Genomic DNA, 15438 nt, shown 5'->3' with positions numbered 1-15438 from the left:
TTTAAACAACACTTTAATTTCTTTAATACATGTTCATTAGAAAAAGGAAAACAGTGTTCAAAGTCATTTCTAATTCTACTCTCAGATATATTCTGTTAACATTTAGATGTTTTCCTATGTATATACAAACTTATTTTTTATGTGTATATATGTATTTCTGTGTGCTTACAAAAATGAAATCATATAACACTCAATATTTTGGAGCCTTTTTTTTTCATTCAAAGATCTATCTTGAGTATTTTTTCATATCTATATAACTTTTTAATGGCTGCATATTTTCTATTATGGTTTATCATAATTTATATAACCAATCACCAATAGTAGAATGCTATAAATTGGTAGTTCTGGAAATATGTTCATAACAGATTTTTGAGGGAAAAGAAACAGACCCCCAAAATCTTATACCTCTGTTTTGAAACACCACCATGCACGCGCACACACGCGCACAAACACACACAGAGAAACACACTCAGGTTGTCACAAATTTACTTTGTTCTTTAAAAATAGTGTTGTTATAAATATCATGTTCCCAGTATCTTTTCATATATGCTAGATCACTTTTCCTTCAAATAATTTCCTGGAAGTAGAACAGCTAGATCAGAAGTCTTCTTATTCTTCAGTGTTTAAACTTTCTTATGCATATTCCCAAACTGCCCTCAGTAATGTTTGTACCAATTAACAGATCCATCAGTATGTTTGAGAGGATTAATTTCCTTTTCTTTGATTATTGTGAAGAAACGGCTTGTGTTCCTTTACTAGCTGGCTTACAATTTGATGCTAATGTTATTTCTTTTCTTTTTTGTGCTTATAAGACATTTATACCTTTGAACAGACATACTAACAATCTACACAGATATTATTTTAAAGAATAATTGTTTTATCTTGTTCTTAATCATCTTTTTACGCTTCTCATAACTCTCTATAGCAATTGTGAACAAATTAATTTGCATATCACTTTGAGTTGCCCAAATAAGTAAATATTAGTTTTAAAAATGTAGCTAATTAATACTTTATGAACCTTGTACTTCTAAGACAACTTCTTTAATACTGCTTTAACCAGTTTCTGCTTCTGGCACAGGGGGTTTTACTCAAACTCCCAAGTTGAAATTATAATGCTATATATACTTAAGGTTAAAAGTAACACAATAGAAGAGATATTTGTACATCTATGTTCAATGAAGCATTATTCACAACTGCCAAGATATAGAAGCAACCTAACTGTCCATCAACAAATGAATGGATAAAGAAAATGTGATCTATACATACAATAGAATATTATTCAACTTGAAAAAAAGAAGGAAATTCTGTCATATAACATGGATGAACTTTGAGGACATTGTGCTAAGTGAAACAAGCCAATCGCAAAAAGATAAATACTGCATTATTCCACTTACAGGATGTAAAATAATCAAACTTTACAGAGACAAAGTAGAATGGTGGTTGTCAGAAGCTGGGGGTAGGGGACAGAAAGTTGTTCAATGAGTACAGAGTTTCAGTCATAAAAGATGAAAAAGTTCTAGAGATCTGTTGTACAATGATGTGCATATAGTTAACAATACTGTATTTTATACTTAAAAATTAAGAGGGCAAGTTAATGTTATATGTTTCTACCACAATGAAAATTACATAATAAAGTGCAACTGACTTTTATTGAGCTTTTACAAGGGGTCAGCATTGCTTTAAATGCTTTCAATATTATTATCTCAGCTAATCCTCCCAATTATTTGAGGCAGGTCCCATCATCATCATCATCATCTCCATTTGAAGAAGAAACCAAGGCAAAAAAAAGGTTAAGTAGTCTGTCCTTGATTGCATGGCTATTGAGTAGTAGTAAGCTGGGATTCACACTCATGGAGTCTGATTTAAGGGACCCATTATATTATGCTATCTTCCTTATTTATGTTATGCTGATTCCCTTTTAAAGTAAATGTATCTGAGGCAAATTTTAAAACCAAATCTGTTTTCTAAAGCAAATCTAAAGCAAATTTAGCAATGTGTCCAATTTTCATCAGATGCATATAAAAGACAAATTTCATTCACTTTACTCCAAGATCATTCTCTTTCTAGAGAAGGAAATGTTTAAAAAAAATTATCTGTAATCAAATATTTGTTACTTATTTTAAAAGTTAAAGTGTGTGTGTGTGTGTTTGTCTAAAGATAACCTCAAAAGATCAGCAATGACCCCAGATTGAGAGCTCAACTGCTTAAAAAGACAATTCATAGCCTCATTTTCAATTGTCTGTTTTATCTTTTATTTGCTAGTAGTTGTAGGGAATTATTTGTATATTAGTGCCCTTGTTCTCCTGATAACGTATCTGTATCTTATGTCTCCTGACTCATAAAATGAAATAATTATTAAAAGGCAATCTCTAAGTTCTCTTACAATTTTAAATTCTGAGTTTATAAATATTTAACTTGTCTGTCTTATTTTATTTGCCTACTGTGCATATCTTGCACAGACCTTGCTATCATGAATTCATTAAGCATTTTTCCTGTGGCTGCATCTATCTCTATCTCTATGGATGAGGTTCTTCATGTTTAAAGACGAGGTCTTTCATCATCTCACACAAAGTTACCACTGAGTCCCTCATATGCCTACAGACAAACAGGAACAAACCACAAGTCACAGAGTGAGGGAAGGAAACTGATTACCAGGTAGCTGTAGCAAAATCACATTCAACGATATATGACAAACAAGATCGATCCCAAGCAGCTGGCACTTGAACAGTTGCCTCTTAATACCCACAACCAAGCTGAGTTGTGAATTGTAATTGATTACATTGACCCTTTCTTTTATATTTATATATATAAGTGTGTAGCAGAGCAGCAGCAATAAAGCTGGGATGCCTTATCTCTCTGATAAATGTGTAAAATAAGAAGAAAACAAACAGTCTCTTCTGTCAAGGGGTGGATAATAGAGTAAAAAAGGGCTTTAGAAGCCCTCTGACCTGGTTTGAATATTATCTCTGCAAATAAGCCGTTGTGTGACCTTGGGTAAGTAACTTAAACTCTTTGAGTGTAAGTTTCCTCATCAATGGAATGCAGATAATACTACATATCTGGCTCACATAAGCACTCACTATATGTGCATTTCCCTCTAAGATTCCAGAGAGACATTACTCTAGCAGCAGCTTAGAATCAGATTTATATGGTATTTAAAAAGCAAGCATAAAATGAATCATTCAAAGGTGTCATCTGTGGTATTCACATTTGTAGACACCTGTCATGTTTCCTGGTAGTCTTCTCAAAAACACCTATCATAGAAATAAAATTAAAGTAGTATTACCAGTAACAATAGTAGATTAAAGGACAAATGATGATTGGAGAGATAATTCCTATTTTACTGCATGACTCATTAGTTCCTGACCCTATCATTTAATAATAAAAGCACAAGAGAGGGTAAAGTATGGGCATTTCTAAGACTTTTAAGTCCAAGAACACCTTATTAAGATATTTATTTAATTAAGAATTTGAGATAATTGGGATAACATCTAGGCCTAAGCGCTTTGGTTTGGTTTTGTTTTTGTTTTTTTGTGGCTGGCTGGTGCAGGGATCCTCTAGGCCTAAGTTTATACATGTCTAGTAAACATTTCCTTTTGAGACAGTGCATATGAAAAGTAGGAGACTGGTTAAGATACCTGAAAATAACTTTTCAAATATAGTTTTATAGGTGTCAATAAGAACTTGCTGAGTGTATGAATTGTAAATTAAAATTTACATATCTCTAGCTGCTATTTATTGAATGCCTTGTCATCAGGGAAGTAGCATATAGTACAGCATATAGTTAACAGCCAAGAGCTTGGATGCTGGAGGCTGACAGACCTGAGTTCAAATACCAGCTCTTTCATTTGTTACTTATGTGATTCTGAGAAAGTTACATAAATGATGCTCTGTTTTTTCAACTGCAAAATGGGATAAAAAGAGGGCAAATGTAAGGATTCAATGAGATAATACAAATAGAATGCCTGGTTCAGTGCTTGACACATGGTAATATACATCCTGAGGATTATAACCCTCATGATAACCCACAGGTATATATTATCATCTCCGTGTTAGAGATAAGGAAAATGAGGCTCAAAGAAGTTTGAATAACCTGTCCCAGGTCATGAACTGGACAGGGCCAAGATTTAAACTGAGGATTATCTGACTCCAAAGCCTGTGTAGAGTGCCTATTTCCAAAACAACTGAATGTAGGGCTGGCCAGTTAGCTCACTTGGGGGAGAGTGGTGCTGGTAACACAGAGGTCATGGGTCCAGATCCCCTTACCAGCCAGTTGCAAAACAACTGAATGTAATTTTACATGTATTATTTCCTATAATTTCAATGTATTTTTATTAGATGAGAAAAAAATGTTTAGCTTGGCAAAATCTAAATCAAGTGATCCTAGGAAATCAGTAATAACTAAAAGCTAGAAACTAAGTATTCGATTAGTTCCAGGAGGAAAAACAAAATAGAACAAAAGAACCAACCAATTAACCAACCAACCAAAAAACCAAAGAGCAATAGGTTATGATACCCAAGTCAAAACACTCTGGAACTTAAGCACACACACAAATTCCTCCTGGCATGTGCCCAGTCCAACCGTCCTCTCTGATACACTGCTATAGAGATGTATAAAGACACCTCCTGCACAGCTAGACTATTTGCTGGCTCTCTGTGCCATGCTGAGGAGCTAGCATGTTATTGCTGGCTGCTTGGAAAAAGACCAGGTGCTTGCTGAATTTCTCTTTCTCTCCCCTCCCCCACAACACAAACACACAGCAGCTGAAGGCTTGGAGAAACAGTATTCATTCCTGCAGAAGGGAAGAATTTTTCTAGACACAGGCAATGAACTTTTAGGAGCAAAATAACAAGATTTAGTTGAGTTTAATATGGGGATCCTTTCCACGCCTGTGGGGTTGTGCATATACACACTTAACCATTAGCAAAAAGCTGGTTATATGGCACTGAAGATGTTATTAGCATACTGAAAGACTCCTTGACACAAACACTGAGCTGCTCCTGGCCCTGCTTGTTATAGGAACGTTTTTCTCTGGTTAGCCTTAGTAAATCTAGGTTAGCCTAGTAAACTTGGGAATGCTGGGAAGGGAGAAGTAAAGAACAGATGCGATGGAAAGATGAGAGGAATTTAGGAGGCAGTTTTCTTCTACCTTGAATTACCTTACTAATGTTGAAAATCCAGTCTCCTAAAAATTGAAGGGCTCTGAAAAGAGAACAGAACCAGTGAAGAATTAAGATGTATGTAAAATCTCTCCCCTCTCCTGTTGTTAAAAGAAACTTCAGCAGTTCTGCTCTTGCCATCAAAATGTCTTTAATTTTTCTGCATTTTGGGCTCTTTTTCAGTCTGGATGAGGCAGAGAAGAGAGTGGGAGGGAACGAAGGGGGAGTGGGTTGGGAGCAGAAGTTTAACAAAGGATCACTTTAACAGAAACTACTGAGTAATCGCTCTGTCCCAAGCCAAGAATAACATCAGCTCAATGTCGGCAATTAGAATCAGGTCAGTCGGGCCTCACAGCCGATGCAGCCCGCCTCACAGACCCCAGCATGGAGAGCTACTCATGCTGATGTCACCAGTAGTCACTGTTGCCCAAGAAAGTCCCCCGACTCAGCTGAAAGAAAAGTGTTTTTTTTGCCTTCTCCTGTAAGCCAGTATGAGAAGGAAGAGGGAAGCATGGAGGAAAACTAGAGAGAAGATACACACTGGGATCTATCAATCTATAACAGATTCATTTTTCCACCCCACCTATTAAGATTCTATAGTTCTCTCAACCATCCTGAAACTCGTTTTAAATAAGCTAATATGTATAGAGCACCTGGAATAGTGCTTGGAACACAGTGCTTATTAAGTGGTGGCTATTATTATTAAAACAAAAAGGGAGGAATCTGTCCAATTACTTATCTTTTGCCCACCTTAAGACTTGAATCCTGGGAGCAGTGATTGCTGAGCAGAATGTACCCTGATAAGAAGAATGAGCAAGGAGATATTTTGATAACTTATTTATGAGGAGACTGTGGTAGACGGGGTGAAAAAGATGACAACAATGTTCCCATAAAAAAATTATTGCCTGAATTTTATAAGGGCAACACTAAGTTTTAACACATTCCGTCTACCTTTCAAAGGATAGAAAACAAATAAGCAAGAACAGAAAAATATAATCTCTTTCCTTCTAGATGGATGGTTTTCAAAGTGTGGTACCCAGAAGAGGAGCATTAGCATGACCTGGGAACTTGTTGGAAATGGAAATAATTGAGCTCTCACCCTGAACCTACTGAATCACAAAGGGGCAGGGGAAAAAACTGGTGTTTTAACAGGCCCTTCAAATGGTTCTGTTGCTCTAGACCAGAGGTCTGCAAATCAGGGCCTGAAGGCCAAATCCAGCCTGCCCCCTGTTTTTGTAAATAAAGTTTTATTGGAAGACAGCCACACTCATTTGTTTACATATCATCTATGCCTGTTTTCACTCTATCATTGCAAAGCACTTGCATCAAAGACCCTATGGCCTACAAAGCCTAAAATATTTACTATCTGGCTATTTACAGAAAAAATTTACCAACCTCTGCTTTGACTTAAAATGATGTTTTTCAAACTGCTGGGTTTTTTATCCATCAGCGTGTAAAAGCTCATAGTCTCAATTTTGTCTTATTTTGTTTATCATGCTATCAAATAGACTGGACCACACCAATTTTCTTGTATGTCTGTCTCTGGAAACCTCTGCCAATGTTTTGGGTGACATCTTTTCTAACCTCCATGTTACAGGATCAGTCTTTTGCAGGGGTGGATTTAGTATATGACAATTTCTAGATTTATGAGTGCAATGCTAGACAGGGATGAAGATCAAAGAGCTCATTCTGTATGAATAAACAGAGATGCCCATTTCCAAACTCACATCCTGAACAAGACTTTGCCTTCTTGAAATTAACACCTTCAATAAGCTGTATAACTAAGTGCTCTGATTGGAAGCAGAAAAGGATGGAGAACTTCCTCTGAAGGTAATGGGACAAAGGCTGCATGATCTTTCCCCAAACACTTATTATTAGAACATTATGTGAAAGGCACTATTCATGAACATAATTATCACAATATACCATAGCATAATATAATATAAATATAAGGCCCCCTTTGACATCTTATTCCATAAACGGCTCTCTCTTATGGGTGAACAAAGGGTAAATCAGGTTTTAATTCTCCCACTGCTTTCAAACAGGCAGTTAACTAAACTGTTAATTATTTCAATGGCTACCTATACTTTAAAAAAATGAATCCAGGGCTAGCTGGTTAGCTAAGTTGGTTAGAGTGCAGTGTTGATAACACCAAGGTCAAGGGTACGGATTCCCATACTGGCTAGACACCAAAAGAAAAAAGAAAAGAAAAATGAATCCAAAGTGCAAGGAGTTCATTAGAGAAGTACCATCTCTATCTAAAAGGTTAACTCAAGAATAGAGATATAGAACATATTGAGAATGCAAACCATGCTTCAATCAGCTATCTGGTGATAATTATAAAGGTCGGGTCTAGCATAGCTAAGCTAAAAACAAAGGCTTAAAATCTAGTAGGGCTTTGCTTCTGCTGCAGAGTGATTCTAAAAGCCCTCTGAAACAAAGTGCTCTAAGTTACTAAGCATTCTTCATGTTAGAATATTTAATATCTTATTTACTATTTTATTAATTATAAACTTTTCATGCTAATAAAAGTTAAGTTTTTTAGCTTCTCCCCACAATCCCAGAACTTCACCCTTATTCATTTTTACCTAAATCAGCTATGGTTTAGAAGAACAGAAGAAATAAAATGTTACATATATATATATATATAAAATTATAATGAATTATTTTCTGTTCCCTCTCCAGGAGACACAAGTATCTCCCTTCTTGGGAGTTCTGCCTTCTCCCTAAGATAGATATTCTGACAGATTCTAAAAAACATTTTCCATATACTTCATAATTCAGCACAACTAAACCAGTACAAACCTCAGTGAAAAAAAATCCACACAAGAATAGCAATACCCTGAATTTTCAAAGGAATGTGAGTTGCTGGAAGCGAATCAAAACTATGAGAAGGACTTAAAAATGAAGCAGTTTTTAAAGGTGAAAATCAGCAAAACTGCCTCTCCTTCCCCAAAACTTCAATGCCCTGCAAACAATTCTTTTTTTTAAATCATCCACCATTTCAAGGTATTAGAGCATGGTTTAAAAGGAACCAACTGTCTAGATTCAGTAGAGTCACAAATTATATCCACATAAGGGAAATAAGCTATATAGTGTTACCTCCACTGTACAGCATCTGATTAAGTTGGCATTCTCAAGGAATCTGAATGACAGAGAGTTGTGAAGTTTAAAAAGCTTTAAAATACTGAGTACGCTACCACAGATAAAGATGATCAAGTGATGTGCTATGTTGAAATAATAAAATGAGCATATTTTATTATGAATGGGTAGTTGAAAGGATAAGTAAAGATGCAGATCATAATGATAATTGTTTTATTTAGAGGAAAAAAACTTTGGGATATGTTGCCTTAGTCTGTCAGTGAATATTAATTTTGCATGAAATGATGCACACTATGTAGTACATTTTTATAAAAAAGAACCAAATAATAAGAGATCAAACTGATATAAGGTATTTCTTCATATAACCAAATATCAGGGAAACTCATGGAATCAGTACTGATTCAGCTCAATAACCCTACTTTAGAATGTGGAACTGATTATGATGATAATCCTGAATCATAAAGAAGAATTTAACTCTTTGTGGTCTGACTTTTTGGTGAGGTCATCCTTTCCCTCTAACTGGGGCCACAGTGATATACTACTGCAATATACTTATATAGCTCTTTCTCATATGTACTCAGGAGTTTCTGTCCTTTTATAGACAATAAGTAGGGAATCAACATTTCCCTACATGTAAGTTCCACAACAGCAAAGGGTCATATGGTCACTGTTACAGCCCCACTGTTTAGAACAGTGCCTAGCACATGACAGACACTCAATAAACATTTGTTGAATGGATACCTGTCATTTATAGAAGACCAGCAACCTAACTTATGACCATTTCCTATAAGAAGAACTTGCAAGTTATTTGTTCCTTGAAAATCTTGACAGATCATTAAGGATTAATATGTTCTTACATATATCAAGTATATCATGTCAAGAAAACAGTATATGTAGAAGTAAAGATGCTTAAAATGCTACTTACCTTTTAGGTATCTGGGAATTAGACCCCTTGTGCGATTACTAAACTCAGTTCATACAACAGAAAAAGGGAAAATACTACAATGCAGATTTTTGTAGAGAAACATTCAAATGAAAGAAACATGTCAAAAGCTGGATCAGCATCGCCTTCCAGAAAAGCTAATGTGATGGCTCCAAAACAGTCCTTCCCTGAGAGTAGACTTCCCATGAACTACCCAAGCCAGGGTGGTGCTGGTAAACTTTTGGAAAACTAATCCTACATTTTCCATTTATTCACCTTAATATTTTTCACCAACAGAAGTAAGACATTAGCACATGGAAAAGCCTTGTCTTGAATTACCTGGTGCCGGGCTCGACTCTGGTCCAGAAGCTGCCGGGACTGAAGTTTTTGTTGTTCAAGTTGCTGCAGGGCAAGATGGAGTTGGTAACTGCCTGCTGTGGGGTGATACTTGTGCTGGGGGACCACCCCTGTAGTCTTGCTATACGCATTGTTCTCTACCTCTCCCTCCCAGGCAAAGCCACCTGTTTGGAGGCTCCTGAAGAGAAAAGAAAGCAGATTTCTTAGAGTGTTTGGTTGTGTGAACAATCTAAAGGAAAGGAGAGTAATGGCTCAGGTATTTTTCCTTTATAGAACCAAGCACAGTTTGGAATTACAATCTATGTGTGTGATAAATAAACTGAGTCCCTCACTAAACTATAGCTCCATGAGTACAAGGACAAGGCCTGCTTTGCTCTCCATTCTATTCTAGTGCTTACTGTAAGGGTTGGCATGTGGTCCACATACAGTAAATATTTGCTGAATGTTCAATAATCAAAATAGTAATTTCAGTCCCCTGTGATTGCCTCTAAGAAGAGTCCAGAGATCTTCAAATGGAGGAAGATAGGCTAATTTAACGTAGGAACAGAGGCACAATCATCTTTTCTAATATCAACTTCAAAAGTAAAAGGGTGAATTACACAGAATTCCTGTTTTTTTTTTAACCACCCTTTAGTGAAATATCTAAATCTTTTTAGAAGCTATTTATATTTAACTTGTTTCCATCATGGGATAACATAACTGGTGTAAGAAGATACTTTTTTACTTTTTTCCAATTTGACCTCAATATGGTTCCCATCTAGGTTGACACTGAGTCTTTCCTCATGAGAAAGGAAAAGGGCTGGTGGCCTTTTGACTAGTCAGTACACATGTTATGCTGTTTGTGAAATACTTAAACTATTTTCCTGGACCAAATTCTTAAATTCTAGATTCTGTTAACCATGCCTGTGTATATCCTAGTAGAACTCTTCACTACTACAGCTCCTACGTTTCTACTCTTAGACCATTTCTTCCAGGTAGAGAAGTCCCCATTTATACCCACTTCACACCCACTAGGATGCCAATTATTAAAACAAAACAAAACACCAGAAAATAAAAAGTGCTGATGAGGATGACGAAAAACTGGAATCTGTGTGTACTCCTGGTGGGAATGTAAAATGGTACAGCCTTTGTGGAAAACACTTTGGTGGTTCCTCAAAAAGTTAAACACAGAATTACCAAATAACATAGTAATTCCATTTGTAGATATATATCCAAAAAATAACCCCCCAAATTGAAATCCAAACAGTTAACTGTACATCAGTATTCACAGCACTGTTATTCACAATAGTCAAAAGGTGAAAACAACCCAAATGCCCATCAACAGATGAATGGGTAAACAAAAATGTGCAATCTACATACAATGGAATCTTAGCCTTAAAAAGAAAGGAAATTCTAACACATGCTATATAGCATGTACGAACCTTGAAGACATTATGATAAGTGAAATAAGTCACAAAAGAAAAAATATTACGATTCCATTTATGTGAGGTACCTAAAATAGTCAATCTTAGAGACAGAAAGTAGAACAGTGGTCACCAAGGGCTAGGGAATAGGGCGTTTTCTTTCATCTCCTTAACATTTTTGTTTATTCTTCTCTGGACCTTCTTTAACTACTCTGTATTTTTTTTTTTTCTTGTTTGAGGTACAGTGACCAGAAAATTGTACATAGAAGAAACATGATGAAGACTCTCAGTGAATAGCCATGTCCCAAACCCTGGTTAATGGGGCTTACAGAAATTAAACAGTGCCGAATTTGAGAGAAGTATTCATAGTGATTTAAATCATGTGTTATTCTTTCCTTTGGCATTAATGGTCATTTCAACGGCAGTGGTGCAGCAACACAGGGGTGAGGTTATGCAGACTTTTCAGAGTCCTGACCCACAGGCCACCTGCTTATTTTATAGCCCAGGTCCCTCTGACCCCAACAGATCACTGTGGGAGGGAGCAAAGTGGAATGTTTGCCAAGCCCAGATATACATGCCCCTCTCTTGCCTGTGATCTCTCTCCTAGCCTGGTTATTTCAGGTCTCTTCTTTGGTTTCCCAACCTCTCCCCCAAAAAGAGATTTCCAAATACCCAGTTAAGGGTAGGTCTGTGAAATGTATTCTGAAATCCACATAATCTCGCCTCTGATATGTCACATCCTTTGCTCATCTCCTCCAATTTGGCTCCCACAGTTCTGTTGCTCAATTACACACTATCAGCTAATCTTAGAGAAAAGTACTAAAAAGCTTAGAGCTTATTTATTAATTTTTTTGAGTACGACATCTGATCTTCAGTGACTCCTCTCAAAATGCCTCAATGTGCATGTTATTATACAGATAAAACCATATAATCTTTACCAAGGGGCCTGAGGAGGTATGGAGAAATGCAGTGAGGACTGATCAAATGTAAATAAGTAGCTAAATACATTAATAAAATGTTAACATTATTCACAAAGTAGAGTGCTGAGTGGGAGTAAAACAGGATCACCTACATATTTAAGAAGGGAGGAGCCAGAGGAACCTAATATCTCTTTTACAAGAAACAGACTGAATAGCTAAAGGAACTGTGGGAGCTGTGAGCTGGAGGGGCCATGGAGAAAGGTGTCCGGGTTCAAGGCAGGAGTGGGTTGATCCAATGAACAAATGACACAGAGGGAGGGGACAGGTGAAAAATCAGGGACTGCTTTGGCTGAATAATCTTGAGATTTCCATACAAATTAGGGCAGGCATTACTTTGAATCTATAATAAAACTATTATTTATGATGACTCGACCAAAGTTCACAAAATTCATTAACAGTGACTATGCTTCCATTCCTGGCATGCTGGATATAGAAATGTCTAGCCACAGGTAGCAATCTAGACTCACTCAGTGATTAGCTATTAGAAGACTTAAGTAACTATGACTCGTATCAGAATTTATCTCACTGGCTAACTAGATTGGTTTTATTTGCTAAAAGCTATTTTAATAACAAATATCCTGAGAAGGCATTCACATTAACACTTTCTTGCTGTCTATCATCCCCTTATTTGGGGATGATCATGAACAGGTTCTCAGGTGTGTGAACATGAGCAGGGGTCTATGGATGTATAAGGGGTAGGATAGTGGGCAAGAGAAGATCAAAGAAGGGACTTTGGATAAGGAGAGATGTGTTTGTTCTTCCAACTGCACACATACTGAACAGACTGAAACATAAACTTTTATAATGAAATCTGTTTTTAATCTCATCAGTAACATAAGCGCAGTCTCTAAATCACAAAAGGAAGTTTGTCAAGCAAGTAGAGGCTTTTAGTGAAGAGGCAGGAATTTTTATAGTGCAACAATGGGTGGGGGCAGGGAGTGCTCAGCTGTGTAAGTAATGTAATAAGTGCCACGAGAAACTTGCTTGCTTTGAACTACAGTGGGTGTTACTTAGGTCATGATATCTCACACTTAAAGCACAAGACTTTGGGGTCTGCAGTATACAAGTGCTGTAATGATTAACACAGAGGAGGCCAGGTGTACTAAAATTTGGGCTTTCCCTGATTTCTGGTGCCTGAGTTCATATATCTAGATATTCCTTTCTATGGTATCTAATAATTTGCATTTCCATACACAATTCCATTCCATTTTCATGATCAATTCATTCTATTTTACTACAAATAAATTTTTTACTCCCACCAAAATTTTGAGATTCAATCATTCTCTCTGAAATTTAGTGTTTTTATATTATTATTTGCTCAATACTAAAATATAATTGTACATATTCCCAGTAAAAAACTTATAATAGTTTTACATTATTTCTAAAACAGAGTACACAGAGCCAGGAGAGTTAGCTGTGGGCGTGCTCTGAATGTTTAACATCTGATTCGAATTGAACTATGCTGTGTTTCACCTTTACAACAGGCAATATGGCAAGTGTTTCTAAATACTACATTCTCTTATTAGCCTATCCATTTAGAACTTCACCTTACTTTCTCTATTACACTGTGGCACAGCAGGACAAAATGTTCCTCTCTATAACTGTCCTTCCTGCAGAACCCCACCCCGACCTCCAGCCAATACACACAGAAGGGCTGTACTTTTCCCTCTGGTATACTACCTGTTCCATCAAATGGATATTACTTTTAGGGAACTTGGAGGGAATCTGCAAAATGCAAAGCAAATCTCAGAAGGTGGTTGCTCTCTCCATAATGATATGCTTTGAGCATCAAGATTTCCTGAGAATGATGTGATGTCGCAAGAGTGTAGGGTAGGGGCAAGACAGAGGACTGTGATAGTTGTACACAGGGTGATTATGCTGCCCATTTCCCCAGCCTCCTTCACCTAATCCCAACCAAACAGGACCTACCATGTAGAGGGATGTCCCTAACCCTCTTCATGATGTCTGTAACTGTGTGCGTGTGCTTTCAATTGCCACAATGATAAGGGTGGTGGTATTACTGACATTTAGTAGGTGGAGGTCAAGGGTGCTGAATATCCGGAAATGCAAGGAACAGTCCTATGCTAGGAAGATGGGTACTGCTCAAAATGCCAATGGTGCTTCTGATGAGAACATTACAAGGCCATAAAGGAAGTGCTTTCTGGGGAGAACCTTACAATTTCTTTATAAGAAAGAATATCCATCCACTTCAATTGCACTTTATGAAATGTATAGTTATTTAAGGACAGCAGAGGCTACATTTTCTTCATCTATAAATTCTCATGACAAACAAAGTAGTCCTGGCACACAGTAAATGCTGTAAAGGTGCTATAAATTGTGCAGATCCTACAGATGACAGGAGGACTCTCAGGAGCAGTACAAAGCAGTGCTGGCCAGAATGAGGAAGATATGTGATTATAATGTGGTGGGGATTGCCTTTGGCTTTGGGGGATATTTCCCAGGACGGAATTAGAGTTGTTCTGCATAGAATGAATGCTATGTATCGCATTATGAATGCCTCCCAGGGCAGCAGGCACTGGGTCATATTCACAAAGACCAAATGGATAATGAGAGAATAAATGGGGAAGGATCCTCTCCACTGTGGCCTCATTACATTTAATGCCTCTGTGCCTTTATTATTGTTATACTTTCCTCTTCTGTAAAATGGGGATATGATAATAGTACTTATCTCACTGTTGTTATGGAAATTAGTGTTAACACAAGTGAAAGCAGTGGCACTTAGGAAGGGCTCCAAATGTATTACCACCACTAATATTACTATTATTACTATTCTTTCCCCTACCCAAGATTCCATTTCAGTGCTGTCAGAGCCCTATATTTCTTTCAGGTAGTATACAGAAAACATAAACTTATCCATTTATCAACAGAGGACTCTGTGCTGCAAAGTTAGCACAATATAATCATCAGTATAGTATTAGTTATGAAGTCAAAAGGGCTCCAAGTACTAAAAAGAAAAGCCCTACTGTACAATATCATCCAGAGAGTTATTATCATTGTATTGCAACTGTGCTATGCTGAGGATAAAGACAGGTTATCCAGGTAGGGAGGTATCTGCCTCCTTTTCAATCCTCTAAATAGTGTAGGTGAGGAGGGGGAACCTACATCCACCTTCTTAAGCATTCAGTTTTCTGCTCAAACCTACTTCTTGATCCTCCATCGCTGTTGATCATTGCAGAGATTGCAGGTGTGAACCTTTGGCAGCATCCTTCTACTTTCTACTCTTTACTGGTGATCTCAGAGAAAGGACTATCTGTTTACACTGACAGCTTCCTGTCCTAACGATCTCCCCAAGGTCTTTCCATCTGGCTTCCATCCATATAAACGTAGTGGATTCCTCCTTCCTGCCCACAGCCCAACCCTAATGCTTGAGAGGGTGCTCAAGGGAGGGGGAGGGAGAGTGAGCTGGAAAAGTCTCTGGTACTCCGCTAAAACTCCAGTGATCCTAGAGGAGACTCTTAACCTCCACTTTAAGAAATAATGAAACAGAACTCTA

The 15438-nt window shown here is 37.1% G+C and overlaps 1 protein-coding gene across 10 annotated transcripts in view; it reads right to left on the bottom strand.

Moving 5' to 3' along the window:
• The window catches only part of TTLL5 (tubulin tyrosine ligase like 5), a 282889-nt gene that overhangs the window by 71084 nt on the left and 196367 nt on the right, over nucleotides 1-15438 (bottom strand). For all 10 annotated transcript variants that reach the window (XM_063088853.1, XM_063088855.1, XM_063088861.1 and 7 more), the window contains one exon: nucleotides 9524-9719. In XM_063088853.1, the coding sequence (XP_062944923.1) occupies nucleotides 9524-9719 (196 nt within the window). The remainder of the gene's footprint in view (nucleotides 1-9523; nucleotides 9720-15438) is intronic.

This window comes from Cynocephalus volans, chromosome 3, assembly GCF_027409185.1.
Source record: "Cynocephalus volans isolate mCynVol1 chromosome 3, mCynVol1.pri, whole genome shotgun sequence".
NCBI classification, from domain to species: Eukaryota; Metazoa; Chordata; class Mammalia; order Dermoptera; family Cynocephalidae; genus Cynocephalus; species Cynocephalus volans.
This window is presented reverse-complemented; position numbering and strand designations above follow the sequence as displayed.